The sequence below is a fragment of the Phyllobates terribilis genome, unplaced genomic scaffold (genome assembly GCF_046119375.1).
Source record: "Phyllobates terribilis strain yellow unplaced genomic scaffold, ASM4611937v1 Scaffold_5__5_contigs__length_657084704, whole genome shotgun sequence".
Lineage (NCBI taxonomy): Eukaryota > Metazoa > Chordata > Amphibia > Anura > Dendrobatidae > Phyllobates > Phyllobates terribilis.
Window position 1 is genome coordinate 542,834,844 of NW_027362765.1, and position 23,975 is coordinate 542,858,818.

Genomic DNA, 23,975 nt, shown 5'->3' on the forward strand with positions numbered 1-23,975 from the left:
TAGGTGACCGACCACCACTTCAGACACTACTGAGTGCTTTCAGAATCTTTTCTTTTGCGCTTGTAAGCATTGTTTTGAATCTGGTCAGGATCACTGGAGCGTTCTGTTACCTCCTAATCCCGGCCAGCTTCAGAGCAGTGCTTACAGGCTATAATGCAGCAGTGATCGGTCTCCTAGGCAACAAGCTGTAAACAAAAGAAAAATGTTACTTTCTCAAGAATTTCTGCAGACCTGCAATACCTATCTATAAGGGTTCGTGCAGACGATTGTAGTTTTGGTCCGAGTCAAAACATTGAATCGCACCCAGACCAATGTCATTCAAAGAGGCAGTGTCCGATTTTTTTCCTCGGGCTGATTGGTCCGTGGGAAAATAAAAAATCACAAAATCGCAACAGGCACAATTTGCCTTCAATAATTGGATGGCAGTCTCCAATTCATGTCTATGGGTCCATGAAAAACTTTGAACCTTCATCCGAGAGTGGTCCATTTTTCATGGACAGACAGAATGGAGAAGATGAAGAAACATTTTCTTTTAACTCTCCACATCCTCTAATCAGAGTCTGATCACAGCCTGATTAGCATAATCTGACTGTTTTTCTTGGATAGAGAACATAGGGTCATCTGTACCTGCCCTAAAGATGAGATTAAGTTGTGCAGGCTCAGAAGGCTTTCAATTCTTCCCCAATACAAAACACTAGTTTGGTGCACTACTATTAACCAAAAAATTACCTATTCCTTACCTGCTAGAACATAGAGATGGTTTCCTGCCGCCCCTTCCTGAATAACTAGCTGTGATTGGCTGTACACCCTCTCATACATACAGTCCACCATCCTCCGAACATGAGAAGCCTCCAGCTGCCTCAAGAAGTCATTACTCATGATGGCTCCAGTGATTAGCTTCTTAGCACTAGGGATAAAAATACATGGCTCATATCTACTTACATGTGCAAACTAACATCATAGTTTTATACTCCAACAGCACCACAATAAAAAAATGACATCTGCTTTAAATATGAGTAATCAGCTCTATGGAGGGTCTGAAACAACCTTCTCAACAGTAAATATTTGTGCCCTTCCTATCATGCAGCAGAGGATAAATGTCATTGCAAATATCATTTTCTCAATATTGTGCCTCAGGATGAAAAGAGAAGACTCTATTTCAATGTCTCTCTCCACATGGGAGACTGTACCCAGTAATCATTTTAAGAGAAAGACTCTCTTCCATCTTTCCAAATGATATGATAAAAAGTTTTGTTAGCCATTGAAATAATTCCAAATTGATTCCTTATGGGAGTTTGGCCGCCTGGCATTTTAGAAGACGAACATTAATGTCATCAGAACAGCTCAGCGGTGCTCTAACCTTTTAACATAGAGCTAATTATTTTTCAATTGGGAGGGCGGCAGTTTCACATTGTCGGACGGGAGCTGCTGGGAAATTGGTGTCTTAATATTTTGTCAGGCACAGAATCGTTTTTACTGAACATTTTGTTTAGCAAAATCCATAACAGTTCCTGTAAAATGTATTCAGTTAACAGCCGTGTCCCTGATTAAAAAGCTCCGTGTATTGACAAGTGCTGGGTGACATGGGATTTTTCAGGGGCCTTTGAAGTGACAGCAGTGTAGCTAATGCAGTGAAACAGCAAGGTAATTGATGGCATTCTAGCCAATGCAAAAAATAACATCGACATACAGTACAGACCAAAAGTTTGGACACACCTTCTCATTTAAAGATTTTTCTGTATTTTCATGACTTTGAAAATTGTACAATCACACTGAAGGCATCAAATTTATGAATTAACACATGTAGAATTATATACTTAACAAAAAAGTGTGAAACAACTGAAAATATGTCTTATATTCTAGGTTCTTCAAAGTAGCCACCTTTTGCTTTGATGACTGCTTTGCACACTCTTGGCATTCTCTTGATGAGCTTCAAGAGGTAGTCACTGGAAATGGTTTTCACTTCACAGGTGTGCCCTGTCAGGTTTAATGAGTGGGATTTCTTGCCTTATACATGGGGTTGGGACCATCAGTTGTGTTGTGCAGAAGTCTGGTGGATACACAGCTGATAGTCCTACTGAATAGACTGTTAGAATTTGTATTATGGCAAGAAAAAAGCAGCTAAGTAAAGAAAAACAAGTGGCAATCATTATTTTAAGAAATGAAGGTCAGTCAGTGCGAAAAATTGGGCAAACTTTGAAAGTGTCCCCAAGTGCAGTTGCAAAAACCATCAAGCGCTACAAAGAAACTGGCTCACATGAGGACCACCCCAGGAAAGGAAGACCAAGAGTCACCTCTGCTTCTGAGGATAAGTTTATCCGAGTCACCAGCCTCAGAAATCGCAGGTTAACAGCAGCTCAGATTAGAGACCAGGTCAATGCCGCACAGAATTCTAGCAGCAGACACATCTCTACAACAACTGTTAAGAGGAGACTTTGCGCAGCAGGCCTTCATGGTAAAATAGCTGCTAGGAAACCACTGCTAGGAACAGGCAACAAGCAGAAGAGACTTGTTTGGGCTAAAGAACACAAGGAATGGACATTAGACAAGTGGAAATCTGTGCTTTGGTCTGATGAGTCCAAATTTGAGATCTTTGGTTCCAACCACCGTGTCTTTGTGCGACGCAGAAAAGGTGAACGGATGGACTCTACATGTCTGGTTCCCACCGTGAAGCATGGAGGAGGAGGTGTGATGGTGTGGGGGTGCTTTGCTGGTGACGCTGTTGGGGATTTATTCAAAATTGAAGGTATACTGAACCAGCAAGGCTACCACAGCATCTTGCAGCGGCATGCTATTCCATCCAGTTGGCGTTTAGTTGGACAATCATTTATTTTTCAACAGGACAATGACCCCAAACAGACCTCCAGGCTGTGTAAGGGCTATTTATCCAAGAAGGAGAGTGATGGGGTGCTACGCCAGATGACCTGGCCTCCACAGTCACCAGACCTGAACCCAATCGAGATGGTTTGGGGTGAACTGGACCGCAGAGTGAAGGCAAAAGGGCCAACAAGTGCTAAGCATCTCTGGGAACTCCTTCAAGATTGTTGGAAGACCATTTCCGGTGACTACCTCTCGAAGCTCATCAAGAGAATGCCAAGAGTGTGCAAAGCAGTCATCAAAGCAAAAGGTGGCTACTTTGAAGAACCTAGAATATAAGACATATTTTCAGTTGTTTCACACTTTTTTGTTAAGTATATAATTCCACATGTGTTAATTCATAGTTTTGAGAAGGTGTGTCCAAACTTTTGGTCTGTACTGTACATGGGGCAGTACACTTATTAATGCACTCGTCTGTTGCCAAAATAGTTCATACAGTGCAGGTTAACCAGCACCTGCAAACTACTGACAGATGCTCTTCCATGGCAGAGAGCTTATGAATTGCTCCTAAAAAAAAACATTAAATGGGTTTCAAGTAAGAGGTAAAGTTAAAATAGAATCAGTCAGCAGGATTTTATCCTCAAACTATTTATACCTGCATGTAACTCTTTCAAAGTCAAGTGCGGCAATTTATATGGCCAGTCTGTTCCTCCATTACTGAGAAATCAGTCTTTGAATTGATATGCAAATGAGACTGAAGAGCTATTTGTAGATCTGAAGCTTCTTTCACTCCAGCTCTATTCCCCATCCAGCGCCTCCTCCTCTTATTTAACTGACAGCTGCTATACTGTATTACTTCAGGCAAGGGAGTCATCAGTCAAGCAGGAGGAGGTGGCGCTGGGCGGTGAATAGAGCTGGTGTGACAAAGGCTTCAGATTACAAATAGCTCTTTAGCCTCATTTATATATCAATTTGAATGCTGATTTCCCAGTAATGGAGGAAGGTATTGGCCATATAAAGATATTGATGGACTTGTCTTTGAAAGAGCCTCATGAGCATATAAATAGTTTGGCATGATAAATCCTCTTGACATATTCCCTTGAAGGAATATGAAACACTGAAAATGAAAAAAAAATGAAAATATTTACCAGCAATTCTCTTTAAATCTTACTTTTTGTTCCTATTTTTGTCCCAAAATATAATTAAAACTAAATGTGGTTCTAAAGGTGCCCAAACACTTAAGGTATTTTTGCTGACTTAACCATACACATGAAAACTTGGCTTGGCTGAGATTTCATTTATTTTTCTCAGTGGGGAGAGGGCAGAAAGCTTCTGTCAAATGGCTTTGGTGACAGCCTTTCTCGGAAACAAAGGAATCGTCATTTAAATTCAAACTGCCTGATTCCCTCTCCATTGATATCATCTGTAGGGACAGAATTTAGAGTCCCGATATACATTAAATGGTGAGGTGACTGTGCCAAAAGTGACCACTGGCTCCAGTAAAAACCCCACTGCTATGCTCAGTCTGCAATAAAATAAAAGATTCCTTAAACGGGTATTCCCATCTCCAAGATCTTATCCCAATATGTAGTAGGTGTAATAATAATAATATCAGCAAATGCCTCCAATTAGGAATGTAGTATAGTTTTCTGATTCACTGCAGGACCTTAGGTAAGAGACATAGCGAACCAGAAAAACTATACTACATTCCTAATTGGAGGTATTTGCTGATATTATTTCTATTATTATTATTATTATTATTATTATTACACCTACTACATATTGGGATAGGATCTTGGATATGGGAATACCCCTTAAAGCCTCTTCCCATTGACAAAAGGATGAGAATTTAGTGGGGCAATGATAGAATTTCTTTCTTCTCTGCTTCCTTTCCAGAAGACTGACTGTTTCAGGATCTTTGAGAAACTGCTGCTAACAAAAGAAGACAACTATATTTCTTGATTCATTTAAACATAATGTTTTAGGTTTAGTGCTCATTTAAATAATGGAGATCAACTTGTAAAGAAGGTTCCCTTGTGTCAGATAAGGTGACTGTTGCAAGGTTTTCAAAGAGCCATTAGGAATAAACCTTAAGATATATAAATAACTGTGACACATATATTCAAATTTTCTGCCACCATTGAAGGATCTTTAGAGGGATTGTTTAGAATTTTAAGAAAGTGGGCAATGGACAGAAAATATTGTCAAATTAAAATGTAATCATTGTTCACTCATTAAATCCATAGCTACTCCAGCACTGCAGCTGTGGTAGTCTCACTTTTCCTGCAACAATGACGCCACGTACATCATTCACTGTTGCATCCAAACACTGATTTAAGCATTCACAATTCCTACATAAAATTTGTATCTCTAAGGTCTGTGACTGGTTGCAGCATTTGCGTAAATGGTATATGTGATGTCATTGCATTACTTTATGAAATATCACCGGCGACGATCCGCATTGGAGACTAGTCGGACAGGTGGGTCCTCGGTGGCTTCACCATGCCTAGTCACAGGCAACAGGTGGGAAGAAGCTGCTAGGGACCCACCTGTCCGACTAGCCTTTCATGTTGCTTGGTCTCTGGTGGCTATTAAACTATGTTTTTCTCTGAAACTGCAGTGTTTCAAAGTTAAACCTACAGGTGCTTCTCACTAAATTAGAATATCATCAAAAAGTTAATTTATTTCAGTTCTTCAATACAAAAAGTGAAACTTATATTATATAGAGTCATTAAAAACAGAGTGATCTATTTCAAGTGTTTATTTCTGTTAATGTTGATGATTAAGGCTTACAGCCAATGAAAACACAAAAGTCATTATCTCAGTAAACTAGAATACTTTATAACAACGGCTTGAAAAATGTTTTTAAAAACATTGTCCTATTAAAACTTTTGGACAGTTTTCAGCCAGTTTAACGAAATAGCAGCAATTTTCATGTACTACACTAATTACCTCCCTAAACAAAACAAGTGTGATTTGCTATTCAGGAATTTATTTTTAATGACATTTTCTTTCTTTATTTTTTCTTTGATTTCCAGAGAATCTCTTCAACTTCAATGAAGGTGAGCACTTGTGGCTGAACCATTAAAATCAGTAATTAAATCATATCATATACAGTTAGGTCCATATACATTTGGACAGAGACAACATTTTTCTAATTTTGGTACTAGACATTACCACAATGAATTTTAAACAAAACAATTCAGATGCAGTTGAAGTTCAGACTTTCAGCTTCCATTTGAGGGTATCCACATTAAAATTGGATGAAGGGTTTAGGAGTTTCAGCTCCTTAACATGTGCCACCCTGTTTTAAAGGGACCAAAAGTAATTGGACAATTGACTCCAAGGCTATTTCATGGACAGGTGTGGGCAATCCCTTCGTTATATCATTCTCAATTAAGCAGATTAAAGGCCTGGAGTTGATTTGAGGTGTGGTGCTTGCATTTGGAAGGTTTTGCTGTGAAGTAGACATGCGGTCAAAGGAGCTCTCCATGCAGGTGAAACAAGCCATCTTTAAGCTGCAAAAACAGAAAAAACCCATCCGAGAAATTGCTACAATATTAGGAGTGGCAAAATCTACAGTTTGGTACATCCTGAGAAAGAAAGAAAGCACTGGTGAACTCATCAATGCAAAAAGACCTGGGCGCCCACGGAAGACAACAGTGGTGGATGATCGCAGAATAATCTCCATGGTGAAGAGAAACCCCTTCACAACAGCCAACCAAGTGAACAACACTCTCCAGGAGCTAGGCGTATCAATATCCAAATCTACCATAAAGAGAAGACTGCATGAAAGTAAATACAGAGGGTTCACTGCACGATGCAAGCCACTCATAAGCATCAAGAATAAAAAGGCTAGACTGGACTTTGCTAAAAAACATCTAAAAAAGCCAGCAGAGTTCTGGAAGAACATTCTTTGGACAGATGAAACCAAGATCAACCTCTACCAGAATGATGGAAAGAGAAAAGTATGGCGAAGGCGTGGTACAACTCATGATCCAAAGCATACCACATCATCTGTAAAAGACGGCGGAGGCAGTGTGATGGCTTGGGCATGCATGGCTGCCAGTGGCACTGGGTCACTAGTGTTTATTGATGATGTGACACAGGACAGAAGCAGCCGAATGAATTCTGATGTATTCAGAGCCATACTGTGTGCTCAGATCCAGCCAAATGCAACCAAACTGTTTGGTCGTCGTTTCATACTACAGATGGACAATGACATAAACATAAAGCCAAAGCAACCCAGGAGTTTATTAAAGCAAAGAAGTGGAATATTCTTGAATGGCCAAGTCAGTCACCTGATCTCAACCCAATTGAGCATGCATTTCACTTGTTAAAGACTAAACTTCAGACAGAAAGGCCCACAAACAAACAGCAACTGAAATCACCCCAGTGAAGGCCTGGCAGAGCATCAAAACGGAGGAAACACAGCGTCTGGTGATGTCCATGAGTTCAAAACTTCAGGCAGTCATTGCCAACAAAGGGTTTTCAACCAAGTACTAGAAATGAACATTTTATTTACAATTATTTAATCTGTCCAATTATTTTTGGTCCCTTTAAAAACAGGGTGACACATGTTAAGGAGCTGAAACTCCTAAACCCTTCATCCAATTTTAATGTGGATACCCTCAAATGAAAGCTGAAAGTCTGTACTTCAACTGCATCGGAATTGTTTTTTTTAAAATTCATTGTGGCAATGTCTAGAACCAAAATTAGAAAAATGTTGTCTCTGTCCAAATATATATGGACCTAACTGAAGATGTAGTGTTTTTTAAAAGGGAGCTTCTTAGTAACATTACTCTTGCACACGCAGAAAGAGGGATAGGGCTTTATAAAAACATTATGAAAAATGCCTTCTATAGTGTCAACCACTGAAATTCAGCTTTTATTGATATAAAAATTAGGCCACTAGAGGGCATATCAGTTCACATGCAGACTATGGCTCCTCTTTGATCCCCACCCCTCTTTCAGGTGCCACTCTTGTTTCTTTATTGATAGTGAAGAATCAGAGGTGACATTATGCAACAGATGCACTGTTTCTACTGTCAATCAAAAAGTGGGGGCGGCACCGCAGTGGAGAATAGCAATGAGGAGCCATAGACTGCAAGTGGACCGATACGCCCACCAGTGTACTTGCTATCCTAATTTGCATATAAAAAAGTCAAGGAAAAGCTCATGGGATAGCACTGTAATAGGCATCTTTGATAAAGTTTTAAACTATCTTATCTAGGACAACCTCTACTTGCAAAGGGGTAGTGTTACAACAGGTTTCCTTCAAATTAAAACATAAGTAAGATGGCACAATACAGAAAGTTATTTCTTTATGCTTAAAGGGAAGCTATCATCAGAAAATGACCAATTGATCAATCATCATCAACAGATCATTGAGAAAGTGGAGGAACACATAGAAGCAAAATAAAGTTCTTACCTAGAATCCTTACGGACGCAGGTGACATCAGGATTCTGACAACTGGGATTGTAGTAATGCCGCGAGGTGGGTTCAGCTGACACTCCTTCCTTGGCTTTCTGACGTCTATGGGTGTCAGGAGCTTTTTCATTATATTGAGCAGGCCCTTGGTTTATGACACTTAGAAGCTTCTTCCTCTGACTTCCTTTTGGGGACAGTTGGATATTGTACCCAATAGCATCCTGTAGTTTGTCTATCTGAACGGATTTAGTTTCCAGTTCCTTCTCCAGCTGTCTGATTTTGTCATCCTTTTCTTGCAGCTCTTTCCATTTCTGCCTTAGTTCTTCTTCAAGAAGCAGCACTGTCTCTTGCAGTTTAGTAAAGGCCCCAGAGGAATGTTCTCTCCTCCTAGAGGAGAGACAGCTATCCTCCCTCCGTGGGGCTCTGATAGTTCCATTTCCCATGCTGTTTTGATTGTACATCCCGGAGGAATGGTACTTTGCTCAGTAATTGCTACTTAGATGTCTGCTCGTCTCATGACTCCCAAAATGTTGGTTATAACAAAGTACATATGCATATTACGTTGTCATTATTTTGAATGGATGAAGAATATTATCAAAACCTAAATGATGAAGAAAAAAAAAGATTTAAAACCACATTTCTTATATTTCACTATACTATATTTTACTGGCATTCTTTGACAATTTTAACTAATAATTGCAATTTTTTTAGTCTAAAAATCCAGTTCTACGTCTCGTATTTTAATAAAAATGGATTTACAAAAGAATAATTCTTCAGTACAAAATAAGGACCCCCTTCACTAATTCAGGACACTCTTTTACAGTGCCTATGGCAGTACAAATGTAAGAAATCCCGATTCACAGCAGCAATGCAACCCATTGCTTGTAAGAAGGTTATGTCTGCAGTTACAGTGACTCATTCCTCTTCAGTGACTTGCCTACAGCAAATTTAAAAGGCAGTTCCCAAATTTCCCTAAAAATAATTATCAATTTCCATATTGAATGCTTTGTCTATATCCCATTGCTGTAATTTGCTCATTCAGCAGTTTAGTGAGCATATGTGAACCCAGTTCTCTGTAATTTACCACCAAATTCTGTGACATTACAGTTCAGTGATGAGACAAAAGATGTTGTGAAATGTAACTTTTTATAACCCAGAAGAGCATTTCCTTTACTTTACAAAATTTTATTTGGATCAAAATTGCATAAAACTGCCATAAAGTATCCTAAGAAAACATCCATTTAGAGTATAAGTAACACTGCAAACAAATTAAAGGGGTTGTCCTACCAACAAAATACATTTTAATCAATAGACCTTGAAATAAAATAAGTTCCACAATTGCATGTGTTAAAAAATGTTCCTGTGCTGAGATAATCTTATAAATGTGCCCCTGCTGTGTACTGTGTAATGGCTGTGTCTGACCGTACAGGAACATGGTCTGATCGTACCACAGCTCCTGGGCAGGGGAGGAAGAAAAAGAGAGTATATAGTCATTACAGCACAAGATCACAAATGATTCCTTCCTTGAGGTAAAACACTGTTTAAAAACAGGCAGGGAAATGTTATACCTCACAGAAAGCAGCCTCTGCAATACCATGCTGTCCTGTCTGAATACTCTCTTTTGCTTCCTCCCTTGCCCAGGAGATGTGGTATGATGAGATCATGTTCCAGCACAGTAAGACATTATTATTTTACATTACATAAAAGAGGCACAGTTATAAGATTATCTCAGCACAGAAACATTTTTTTAACATATCCAATTGTGAAACTTATTTTTATTCTGAAATCTATTGATTAAAATGTACTTTGTTCATGGCTAAACCCTTTAATTATAGAGATCTTCAAAATAGTACACAAAATTCTAAATAGTTTAACCATGCAACAATCCAATAGAGTATAGCATACTAAAAATAGTGCTAGATACTGCCATACAGTGAGAAAACTTTACTGTTCTATGTACTCAAATAATAATGGTCACAAATAATGCAACCATATGGAACACATGTGATTCCACTTTTACCATGCAGTCATTATTATTAACATTATAAATCATATATAATATACCTAATATACACAATTACAAAGATCAAATATATGCAAACATTTATACAATGTGTGCACATTCTATTTACATAATTTCTACATATATAAAATATATGACACATATTCGCCCATGTCACATGTGTCATTATTTAGTCACAGTATATCACATATTGGCCCCAATATGTACATACACCATATATATGTAGCACCCTGAGGATTCGGCTGCTACAGGGGTATTGCACCTCAACCCAGAGGTGTGATATTCCACTCCCGGGTAAGGATGGAGTGTGGATCTGAGCTCGGTAGGCTGCATGCACTACACACATCCCATTTCCGAGGAACAGGCCGACGGTACTCCCACTTAGAAATGTGCAGGTACGACCGAGTCTGTTCCTGGCTGGAGTGGGAGGGGGGTGGTACATCCCAAGTAGTGTAGGGGCAGATAGGGGGAGCAGCCTGGGTAAAGATAGGAGCTCATTGGGTGCTGGTCACCTGAGCTCACACATAGAGGGTGTATATAAGGTGGGCACCAACTAAGAACAGGGTCAGTTGCAGAGAGAAAGTCAGCGAGCGGAGGAGAAGAGAGACCCAGAGTGAGAGAGGAGAGAGAGAGACCCAGAGGGGGAAACAGAAGAAAGGACTCTAAGACCCCAAATTAAATCCCCGGGTGAAGAGTCGGCAAAGGGTACCGGAACCCAAGCTGGTGGGGGCAAAAACACACCCCAGCCAGAGACCGGAGGCCGTGGGCAGCGTCTGCCACGGCCACCCACCACATCCACCACGAAGGCATACCACGTGGAGGGTCAGGGAACCCAAGGCCAAGGGTCTCCCAACAGAAGGCCCGAGGGAGCTGGACCTGGGTGGATCTCTGGTGGGGACGGCCAGAGGAAAGGACAGAAGGAGAGCTCAGGGTCACGCTCCGGACTTATTTGGGGGTTGGCTGGATCCAGAACCTGGTGGACGCAGCACGGCTCGGGAGGTCACTCGAAGCTGGAGTGACCGGAACATCAGCAGTGAGTAAACATCCTAAACTGCATAACCCGACTCTGTCTCTGATTGCCGTCTACACTGCATCACCACAACCCCCATCCTCTGCACCTGATCCCCCTGAGGCTATACCCCACCCGTTGGGGGTTATACCACCAAAAGCTGCACCTACACCATCAGCCTCAGCGGACCCTGCTGCAGCGGCGGCCATAGTGACCGCAATACAACGGGTGGCGTAGTCGACAATAAAGAACTTATAACATCTGTAGGACTGCCACATACAACTGAGTTTGACACCCTGGGCACGGACCGGGTCACAGCCACTCGGAAGACTACAACCCCCATCTGATCCGGCTCCGGATATTCCCACTAAAGAATATGGCCCAGGGGGCGCGTCAACTTTGGCGTAGTCGGCAGGATTACGTGCCCGCAACACCCGGGTACTGCGTGCCTGAAGAAAAGTGCAAGTTTACCTCAAAAAGAAGTCTCCTGCCGGTTCCGGAGGGTCCCCGCCATCGGACCCCATCACAGGTCGATTCCCGCCGGTTGTCCGCCATTAACAGCGTTTTCCCGCCATCTGCAGAGTTTCCCGCCACTGGGAAGCGATTCCCGCCATTTCCAAAGGTTTCCCGCCTTGGAAGAGCGGACGCCATTATGGGCGTGCCAGAGGGTGGCAAGAGGCCGCCTCCCATCGTGGGCCAGGACCGAAAATGGCGCCAAAAATGGAAACCGCCCCCACCAACAGAGACTGTGATGCTAGAGGTGTCTGTCAGCGTGAAAGAACAGCCCCTGGAGCTGACAGTCACCAAGTGGCCCCGGGACCGCCCTCGAAGTGGGAGGAGACGAAAGGAGAGAACAAAGATGGGTGCCGCTTGGAGCAGTCTAGAGTGAGCGCACCCGGAGGCAAGAAGCCGGGAGAGGAGTAGCAGAGAAGCTCACCCGGAGATGGCCAGAGAGCAGAGCAGCACCGGCCCGCTGGCCAGGAGCCTGCTGGAAGAAGAGCAGAGCAGCACCGACCCGTTGGTCAGGAGCCTGCTGGAAACCACGACCCCACTAGGCCTAGTGGAGGTCCTCGCACAGCTCCCCCGAGACCGGGAGTGTGCACAGACTGCCCTGGAGGGCCTCGCACGGAGGATGGCCCGGGTACAGCGAGAGACATTGGCGGAGTGGAGCCGAGAGATGGCCCAGCAAACCAAGACCCGGAGCACGCCAGCCAAGATGAGGAGACAGACCGCCTCTGAGGATGGCGCGGGAGGACCCAAGGCCGGAGACGGCGCCGAGAAGGGAGCCGAACGCATGGAGGCAGGTAAAGGGAACGTCTATACCCCAAACCAGGACACCGCTTACCTGCCCCAGCTCCCCGTCGCAGAGCCCGAAAGTCCCCCTGCTGTGCCCGAAAACGCCATGTCACCGACGCAGACTAGGCCCCAACCGGAAGCCGCCGCCGCGACCCCTGTGACGCCATGCGCACCGACCCCGAGCGTGGCAAAACAGGAAGTAACACCAGCCTGGTCGCAGGGCCTAGAATTCCCGGGCGTCGCATCACCAACAGCGCCCCCTACCTCCGCGGAGCCTCCGGCCTGGCCGCAAGGCCAGGTAGCCCAGGGCGCCGCCGTCCTGACGGTGCCCTTCACCTTCCAGGTGCCCCAGGCCTGGCCGCAAGGCCTGGGCAACCCGGGCGCCACCACCACCGCGCCCGCACCCATAAAACCAAGGGTGCCGCGTCTGGGAGAGGACTTGTTTGCCCAGCACACGTGGCCGGACGGGCAGTCTTTCATCTGGCCCCAGAGATATTATGAACTGGAGCACCAGAGGAGAGTTGGGGCCATGTGTGCACCCCTGATTCCGGCTCCGAAGCCCGTGATAAGGATCTCGCCCCCGCTTGAAGAGACCCAATTTGAGTGGGACCCCACCGGAGAAGACCTAATGGGGTTCACTCAAGAAACCAGGGCAGCTGCAGCGGAGCGTGCTGCGTGCTGCCGACAGCAGCTCGAGGAGTTTGCGAGGGAGCGGAGAGAGAGGCGGGTCCGGGAACAACAGGCCCAAATAAGGAGCGCCGAGCAGAAGAGCCGAACCAGGAGGGACCCCCGTGCAGCGCACAGTCCCCGCACCACCGGGACTGTAATTAAGTTCAACATGCAGCATGGGTGGGGCTTCATCAGAGACCACAACACCCCCGGCGACGTCTTTGTCACGCGCAGAGATGTGGAGTCCCATCTGCCGGAGGGGCACAGAGGTCGTGACCTTTATATCGGGGACGAGGTCACCTTTACCCGGCACAAGTGTGCCAAAGGACCTTACGCCCTCCATGTGCATCGCCTGACAGAGGAGGAGCTGCGATGTGAGGAGGAAGAGCAAGAGGATCCGGACGGGTCTGAAGCTGAGATCCCCAAAGAAGGAGCAGGAGGAAGACGTTGTTGAGTACAGCGGAGTAGGTGCTGTAAATAGTTACCCGATCGGGGTATAAAGAAACTGTTACTGCAAATATAGTCCCCGTTGGGACCAGCTGAGTGAACTGTTTACCCGTTTACCCTTAATCCCACAGGCTGAGGACTGTGAGCAGCCATTCCCTTTCCCTCCTTAACTGGCCGAGGACTGAGAGCGGCCATAATCCCTGTATATAGTTGCGCGTCCTAAAGCGCCCCCTACCGGTTTTATAGGAAAACCATTTTTCTAGAAAGACTGTCGCACTTTGCCCGGTCAACAGTTGCACAGTGACCGGAGGAGAAACAAGAGACGACGAGAATGTTTTATCTGAAAAGTTATATATATATATAATGTTTTATATGTTTTATATGTTATGCAAAAATTTGTATGTTTTGGTGTTATGTCTTACAGCCCGAGGACGTGCTGTGATTTACCAGGGGGGAATGTAGCACCCTGAGGATTCGGCTGCTACAGGGGTATTGCACCTCAACCCAGAGGTGTGATATTCCACTCCCGGGTAAGGATGGAGTGTGGATCTGAGCTCGGTAGGCTGCATGCACTACACACATCCCATTTCCGAGGAACAGGCCGACGGTACTCCCACTTAGAAATGTGCAGGTACGACCGAGTCTGTTCCTGGCTGGAGTGGGAGGGGGGTGGTACATCCCAAGTAGTGTAGGGGCAGATAGGGGGAGCAGCCTGGGTAAAGATAGGAGCTCATTGGGTGCTGGTCACCTGAGCTCACACATAGAGGGTGTATATAAGGTGGGCACCAACTAAGAACAGGGTCAGTTGCAGAGAGAAAGTCAGCGAGCGGAGGAGAAGAGAGACCCAGAGTGAGAGAGGAGAGAGAGAGACCCAGAGGGGGAAACAGAAGAAAGGACTCTAAGACCCCAAATTAAATCCCCGGGTGAAGAGTCGGCAAAGGGTACCGGAACCCAAGCTGGTGGGGGCAAAAACACACCCCAGCCAGAGACCGGAGGCCGTGGGCAGCGTCTGCCACGGCCACCCACCACATCCACCATGAAGGCATACCACGTGGAGGGTCAGGGAACCCAAGGCCAAGGGTCTCCCAACAGAAGGCCCGAGGGAGCTGGACCTGGGTGGATCTCTGGTGGGGACGGCCAGAGGAAAGGACAGAAGGAAAGCTCAGGGTCACGCTCCGGACTTATTTGGGGGTTGGCTGGATCCAGAACCTGGTGGACGCAGCACGGCTCGGGAGGTCACTCGAAGCTGGAGTGACCGGAACATCAGCAGTGAGTAAACATCCTAAACTGCATAACCCGACTCTGTCTCTGATTGCCGTCTACACTGCATCACCACAACCCCCATCCTCTTCACCTGATCCCCCTGAGGCTATACCCCACCCGTTGGGGGTTATACCACCAAAAGCTGCACCTACACCATCAGCCTCAGCGGACCCTGCTGCAGCGGCGGCCATAGTGACCGCAATACAACGGGTGGCGTAGTCGACAATAAAGAACTTATAACATCTGTAGGACTGCCACATACAACTGAGTTTGACACCCTGGGCACGGACCGGGTCACAGCCACTCGGAAGACTACAACCCCCATCTGATCCGGCTCCGGATATTCCCACTAAAGAATATGGCCCAGGGGGCGCGTCATATACAAACATACATATACTATACGCTTTGATATCTTGTGTCCATCCCTATAATTTTTTCAGTTTGGTTAGGGACGCTCATTTTTTCCTTAAACAAATTCAATACAAAGTTTTTTCACATAAATTAAGCACAATATTGGGCAACCCAAGCCAACCTTACAATTGACAGGCTTCAATTCACACTACAGCAACAGGTTTGCCACACATAGACACTTATAACATAGACATCTCATAGCAGAATACTACAAAATTATGTTATTTTTTTTAATCTAATCATTTTGCTGCAAACTGTGAAGTTGTGAAGCTTTTTATTCACCTTCTGAGATGATGTGTAAAGTGTGTGAAATAAATTGTGATTGCTCCATCTTACCCTTGTTTTAAAATGTAATTTTTGATTCTTAAAACTGTATTAAAGAAATATATGACCAGCTTTTTTCAAGCAAAAGTTTTTTCCTTAGAAAAGTAGCCGGAGCACAATTCCAGGGTAGGACCACACCCAGCTAAGTCAGATTATAAAGTATGTTCACACTGTCTTTTTGTAGAATTTTTTTTAGTGCCATTGCTTCTAGAACCGCCGGAAAAAGAACTCTCAAAACGTTCAAAATAATCGTCCAATTTATTTCTATGGAAAAACAACTCGCTGTTCATATGTTCAGACTTCTGAACATCTTTTAAAGGGAACCTGATAGCTGATACATGCTGCCCGATCCTCAAGCAACATGTAAAAGATACTGGCTACATCATTTTAGCATTGTATGTTTGACTCTGATGTGCAGCGGATAGAGATGAGTGAATCCGAACTGTAAAGTTCGGGGTTCGTACCGGTCACCTAGTGGCTGATAATGAACTCTGAATATGGTCTTCTCCCGAAAGTCCGTTGTAGTGTTCGGGTTCGGATACCAAATAAAGTATGTTGAAAGGCTGCAGCACAGCTTTCTGGTACCCGAACCAAAGTTTGGACTACAGTTCGACCGAACCTGATGAACCCAAACATTCATGGGTTCGCCCTTCACTAGCAGCAGGGTTTGAGAGAAAAACATACTGTTTATGCCACCGGAGACCAAGCGTCATGGGAGACTAGTTGGACAGACTTGTTCCTGACATCTTTCCTGCATGCTCCCATTGAGTGACAGGTCTGTCCAAATGTGCGTGTATAGGGAGAAACTTGTCACCCAGGTGAATGTACAGGGAGAAACTGCCAGGGACCCACCATTCTGATTAGTCTACTGGTGGCTTTTAAAGTATGTTTTCCTCTGAAATACAGGATCGCGCAGCATGTATCAGCTGTCAGATTCCCTTTAAACATTTCAGGCTTTCAAAGCCACAAAGGCTAACAAAAATTCCCAGGTGTCTTTTTGAGCTTTTTGTAAGCACTTTTATCACAAAAAAATACTAAAAGATAATTCATTGCTTAATGGATTAAAACAAACCTGAAAATGCCAATATAAAGAAGCCCCACAAATTATCAAAACGCAAAAAAAAAAAGCTCAGGATTACAAAATGCTGAAAAATACCCAGAAAAAAAGAGCATTTCTTAAAGCCTCTACTGGAATGTCATCTGTTGAAGTGTCTACAGTATAGATGTCACACTCAGGCATATGGGTCAAATCTGGCCAGCAGTATAATTATATTTGGCTCGCGAGAAAATACCAAATGTCTACTAGTCCTGGCCCGCCGGTAGACAGCGCATGCTAATATTACAAATCCAAAGTTTTTTGTCTGGCATGAGCCCTGGTTATTACAAGGCTGTTTACAACACACCTCATAGTAATGCACTCCCCAGCTCTTCTCCCTACATCAGCGCGAAAATACCCTTGTGCTCTCCCATGCATTTCAACGGTATTTAACATGGCCGCGGTGGAAGGACGTCATAAGTCCTGCCCATCGGTGCTTGTGTCACATGACTGCGGGTCACCGAAGGGTTGGCATGAAAACCTGGGGTCTGCAGGAGACCCCTGTGGTTGTCATAGTCTCATAGCCGATCTGCTATGAGCGCCACCCAGTGGTCGGCGTTCATAGCAGATGAGCACAGGCGGTGCCCCTGCTGTTGTCATTGCCAGGAAGCTATGAGCGCTGCACAGCGGTCGCCTGTCACGCACAGTGAAGGAAAGACAAAGTGCAACACGAAGGGATGAGGGGAAGGGAGCCCAGACACTAAGGAAAGAGGGGGTGGAGACCTCCTAGGCTGATCTGATATGACCCTGTCTTCCCACCCTGTGATAGACACCTCCCCATTACTAACCCCAGGGTTTGATGCCAGGTGTGATTTTTGACAGATCACAGCTGACATCAACCCCAACTACCATTACCCCAATTTCCAGCACACAATGGAAATCGGGAAGAGCCAGGCAAAGCGCCAGGATTGGTACATCTAATGTGGTGTGCCACTTCTGAGATGGCTGCGGGCTGGTATTTTTAGACTGGGAAGGGCCCAATCACCAGGGACCTTCCCAGTCTGTCTGCTTTACCTTTTCTGGTTATCAAAAATTTGGGGGGATTCTACAAAGTTTTTTTAAATTATGTATTTATTAGGTTAAAAAAGCTAAACACCCTTTAGTGCCACATGAAAGGCACTAAAGGGTGCAAGTTTAATATATGTAGGGGGCTTGTGAAATTATATATCTACAGAATAAATATCTATTATATATCTAATATCTTTCTATCAACTATATCTTTGTATGATTGCTTTATTAAACTAGCTTTAAGTTGTAATTAATTATAATTAATTATAGTATGTAAAAGATGATGTTAAAAACACAATGGAAATGGGATGCTAGGCGAGAAAAAAAAAAATCATCGCACACTCGCATTGCACTCGCATGACACACCGAGTGACATACGCATGACACTCATCCTACCTTTCTGGATCAACATCGGAGCAATTTTTTTTTAAGCAGGTGTGAGCGTGGCCTAACAGTGCTATTATGGCCATGTCCTTACTTTTGCTAACTCCTGTTAGCAGGTTCTTTTTAACTTTGCTGAGAATCAAATTTCAAATTCCATGTGAACTGCCAATTACAAATTTCAAACGATCCGTTCATCACTACCTTAAGTATTCCAGTTCATGGAAATGCAGTTGAAAAGCATATTGAAATGAAGTGAAGTTTCACCTTGATTAACATTGTAATTAGTAGATATAAAATTTAGCATCTAAAATACTACTCTTCTGCTTTATATCAGTTCTCATTTGCTAAATGCAGAACATTACACTGGTTTCTACCTGGAAGCTGTCAGGTAACTGCATTTTACTATTATTCTTTTCATATGTTCAAAATTTAAGTGCATTTTTGCCTACTTTTGAGAATCGTTTGCAGATTTTCTTTGCTCATTAAAACCTGAAATCATACATTATTTTAATTAGTTTACCTAAATCAACCATGCATGTAAAAATATACAGCCCATATGTTTGCAGGCTTTGTATGAATGTTCGGGAGCCTCCTCAAAAATAAAAATTCTTGTCTAAAAGTGAATCTATGATAGGGAAGAAGGGGTGTAGAGGCAGCTTCACACTTGCTGTTTGAGTGAAGTAAAATAGGCAGGGGCGTAACGATCATGGTTGCAAACAGTGCGACTGTCACCAGGCCCGTGTGGGATGGGGGTCCACTGACATCAGCTATCAACGTATATTTCAGCTGGATGTGCATCCAAGGACGCACATTCAGGTGACATGTATTGCGGTGCAGAGACCCACCATACTGTCAAGCTGTGGCCAATCAGAGGCTGGCAGTTGACGTCGGCGTGCAAGCCACTGGTGGCACATGGCAGTGACGTCATGCACTGTCTGTTGCTTGCACGCTGAAGTCAGCTGCTGGCTTCTGTGCCGGATGCTGAAGAGGACTCCTCATGGCATGGGAACGAAGGAAGGTGAGTAGAATCATCTATTTGTTGTATGTTAAAGAACAGCGGCAGATGGGGGAACATGTGTACCAGGATTGGCGACATATACTGTATATCTGGATGGGCCCAGGATAGGAGCCATACATACCAGGGTGTGTACAAGAGTCAATACATCTAACCAACATGCGGGGGTGGGAGGGGCAAGTCCAAATTTTGCACTGGGGCCCATCAGAATCTAGCTACGCCACTGAAAATAGGGACAGTCATCTGATTAATTTGAACATTAACAATCACTATTAAGTCCATCAGGAAGAGAATGTCACTTGGCAACATGGAGAGAGAAACTGTACTTTTTTGGAAAACAGCAAAGAAGAGGAAAAGACAAAACATGCAAGACAAACTGAACATGTCTGGCTACACCTCATGTAATATACATCTACAGTGAAAGAGATGGGGTTTTTTGCAACCATTAGTAAGCTTTAATGACGCCTGCAAACAAGCTAATTAACACTTGAATACCCAATGCGATTATTCTATTTATATGTATGACTATATGTCAGGCTATTTGGATGTTCATGTATAAGAGCATCACATATTCCCATGCTAATGAGTAAACCTTTCCTGGGTATTCTCACATGCCTGTAATTAGAATAAAAATAAAACCATAAGAAGAACCTTCATCAGCAGCCAGCCGGCTTGTTAACAGCTACTGGGTTGCAAACCATTTTTCATGCATTGCACAGTGAAAAATGAACTGGAAGGTATATGAAAACAGCAATGAAGAAGAAATGGAGATATATTACTAAGATTCTAGATTTTCCAGTTTCACTTTTTGGCTAATATAACAGTAGAGCGGTTGTAAATGTCCATGTCCACTTCTTTATCACATTATTGCTGATGTTCATACATTTTCGTTATTTAGTAGATTGCTTATTTCGTACCTTCATTGTGTAGTGCCAGATAATTATTTCATCATCACTCCTTTCCTGACCAATTTCACATGTAATGATAGGACCCAATAAAAGCCCAAGATTGGATGCACACCAGAAGCACAAAGCAGGTTCAAAACATGATATTCCTAATTCCCTATGATTATTTTAGTGTCCCGTCTGGATCATATAAAATGCACACAGATAATGCACAAAGTGATGTCTGTCACGATTCCACCCCTCAATGTGTCTTGAATGCAGTGATTGACAGCTCAGTCATCCAGTCTGGTGTAGGGGCATGCTGAGCTGTCAGTGTTTTTGATTAACAGCTCGGCAGTCCAATTTAAGACTGGGAGGTGCTGAGCTTCGGTCAGGTGTTCCCTGTTCCTAATGATTACTCAGCTACTTAACTTGGCTGGCAGACCCAGATATCTGGGTTTCTCAGTGCCTTGTGCTTTGCTTATAGATCTACTGCTGCCAGACCTTGTACCTCATTCTGACCATCCGTTTGCCTAGCCCCTTTGCTCTGATCCGCTATCTTCCTGGTATTCTGACCTTGGACTGTTACATGACTACGCCTCTATCTTTTCCCTCTGTTTATTACGTACCCTCCTGGCTCTTGATCTCGGACTCCTTGATTTCCCTGACTCATGTCCGTGAGAAGTGTCTCAGCATCACAAAGTTATAACATAGACATACAGAAAGCATCAACAGTAAGATAGCATATTTTTCTATATTATTCTATGCCATTCAGATACTGCTAAAATAAAACTACTGTTAGAATTGTTCTCTATGCAAAAAAAGCATAGTTTGCCATGGTGCACTACTTAGACTAGTGTGCCATGTGTACTGCTGACAATCTACATCTGTAAAAATTAAAATCTTGAAATGAGGCCCCATTCATTTTTTATATGATCTCTTCCATTATCTCTAGTCATCACTAATTGCAACTTACATCTGAGTGTGGACAAACTACCTAATCATTGGCCAAAATAGCACATGTAGTGCCCGATACTGTATATTGGTTGTTTTGCCCATAGTGTGAGATATAAACACTTTATTAAAATATCTATTATCTAAAAATATCTATTACCAAATAACTTTTTATTTGAATCCATTGCAAGCCAATAACAGAAGTGGAAAAGTGACAAGAATTGACATTCAGCATCACTCATCAGTCTCAAAAGCCTGTATAAGACTTGGAGAAAATAGCTGAAAATGGGGTTGAGCTGCATTCACTACAATGAAGATGAACTGAAATACCAGATACAGCCCATGGACATAAGTGATGCACTTTCTGGAGAGAAACATGCATAATCCCATGAAACCCTTAAAAAAACAATTGCTCATATTGTGTTATAATAATAATACTTTTTATTTCTAGAGGGCCAACACATTCCGCAGCACTTTACATTACAGAGGGGACTTGTACAGACAGTAAAGACTTCACAGAATAAGACATAAATCAGCAGATACCAAGAGAAGTGAGAGCCCTACTCGTAAGCTTACAATCTATGAGGATATAGGGGAGACATGAAAGGTGAATGATAAAAAGTGCTTGTATTGTATGGTCAGCCATCAATATAATAAATAGGGTATTCACATAACGCTGCATGAACCAGGCACTAGCCAGTATGTGTACAGACACAGAGGGCTAAAAAATGAGTGGAGGGTGTGTAAACAGATGCTACGAGGGTCCTGTTTTTAAAGAAAATTTTGTATGGACAAAACAGGGATGGTTAGATAAGTGTGGTAAGGCGATAGGCCAGTCTAAAGAAATGCGTTTTTAGGTCACGCTTAAAACTGTGGATATTGGGAATTAATTGAATTGCCCTGGGTAATACACTCCAAAGAATTGGAGCAGCACGGGAGAAGTCTTAGAGATGGGAGTGGGAGGTTCGGATTGTTGAGGATGTTAGTCTTAGGTCATTAGGAGAACGGAGGGCACGGGTAGGGTAATAAACAGAGATGAGGGTGGAGACATAGAGTGGTGGAGAACCGTGCAGAGCTTTGTGGGTGAGAGAGAAGTTTATATTGAACTCTGTAGTGGATGGGCAACCAGTGTAATGACTGGCAAAGGGTAGATGCATTGGAAACGGTTCGAAAGGAATATGATCCTGCCTGCTGCATTCAGGACGGATTGGAAAAGGGAGAGATTAGTAAGAGTGAGACCGATTAGTAGAGAGTTGTAATAGTCCAGACAAGAATGAATAAGAGTAACAGTAAGAGTTTTTGCAGAGTCAAAGGTAACAAATAATCAAATTCTAGAGATGTTTTTGAGGTGTAGGTGACATGAGCGAGTGAGTGATCAGATGTGGGGAGTGAAGGAAAGATCTGAGTCAAGTATGACCCCAAGACAGCGGTTATGTTGCTGGGGAGTAATGGTAGAACCACACACAGAAATGCAACATTGGGCATAGGTAGGTTAGTGGAGGGAGGAAACACAAGGAGTTCAGTTTTTGACAGATTCAGTTTCAGATAGAGGGAGGATTTAATGTTAGTAATGCAGGGGTGAAGTTAGGAGATGATGTGTATAATTGTATGTCATCAGCATAGAGATAACACTGAAAACCGAATCTACTGATGGTTTGTCCAATAGAGGCAGTATATCAGGAGAAAAGGAGGGGGCCTAGGACTGATCCTTGTGACATAATATTTCCTTCTTTGGTAATATTAAACAGTGGCATATCTACAATCCTATGGTCCCAAAATTTGAACCTGGGACCCCGACCGGTCAGCATGTTGCTCAGATCCATGGGCCAAAGTATCATTACTAGAACCTATATAGATATATTCCGTATATACTCGAGTATAAGCTGACTTTTTCAGCCCATTTTTTAGGCTGAAAAGCCCCCCCTCGGCTTATACTCAGGTATATACTTGGGTATAAACATAGTCCGGTGGTGGATAGTGAGGGGGGGGTTGCGGCGGAGGAGCGGGCAAAGGCAGTAGCCACTGCTGCTGCTACCACGTGTACCTGCTGCTAAAGGGAAATAAATATTCACCCTTCTCCATACCCATGGGAGTGGAGAGGGTGAATATTAATTTCTTTAATAGCGTGCGCACAGTGTCAGCAGCGCCGTAGCTAATGCTGTGGCTCAGTGATCCTCTGTGCCCGCTACTAAAGAGAATGAATGTTTATCCTTCCCCATGACGTGGAGAAGATTGAATAAGCATTCTCTTTAGTAGCGGGCACACAAGACAGCTGAGCCGCAGCGGTACCTGCAGCACTGCTGACACTCTGCACACGCCATTAAAGAACAGGGATATTCACTCTTTTCCACGCATATAGTCCTGGCGTGTAGAGGAGTGAATATCCCCGCAGCTCACCTCGGCATCTGAGAGCGCATGGCAGTGACGTCATATGCTGCTTAGATGTGGAGGCGAGCTGCTGCTGGCAGAACAGGTGCAGAACTGGCACAGAGGGGAGGAAGGTGAGTATGAGTGTTTATTTTTTTAATGTGTACAGTGATGGGTGGCCATGCAAACCAGGATAGGCGGGGCATACATACCAGGATTGGGATGAGGGGGCCATGCATACCATGATTGGGTCTGAGGGGGCTATGCATATCAGGATTGGGGATGAGGGGGGCCATACATACTAGTATTGGGGATGAGGGGTGCCATGCATAACCAGGATTGGGGATGAGGGGTGCCATACATAACCAGGATTGGGGATGAGGGGTGTCATACATAGCCAGGATTAGGGATGAGGGGTGCCATACATACCAGGATTGGGGATGAGGGGTGCCATATATACCAGGATTGAGGATGAGGGGAACATGCATACCAGAATTGGGGATGAGGGGTGCCATGCATACCAGGATTGGGGATGATGGGGCCATGCATACCAGGATTGGGGATGATGGGGCCATGC

General features: G+C 43.9%; 1 protein-coding gene across 3 annotated transcripts in view; it reads right to left on the reverse strand.

Moving 5' to 3' along the window:
- Nucleotides 1-23,975, reverse strand: part of LOC141273670 (cGMP-dependent protein kinase 2-like) — a 604,296-nt gene that overhangs the window by 460,655 nt on the left and 119,666 nt on the right. For all 3 annotated transcript variants that reach the window (XM_073685845.1, XM_073685846.1, XM_073685847.1), the window contains 2 exons: nucleotides 8,249-8,849; nucleotides 741-907 (listed from right to left, as the gene is read on the reverse strand). In XM_073685845.1, the coding sequence (XP_073541946.1) occupies nucleotides 741-907; nucleotides 8,249-8,709 (628 nt within the window). In that variant the 5' untranslated portion in view covers nucleotides 8,710-8,849. The remainder of the gene's footprint in view (nucleotides 1-740; nucleotides 908-8,248; nucleotides 8,850-23,975) is intronic.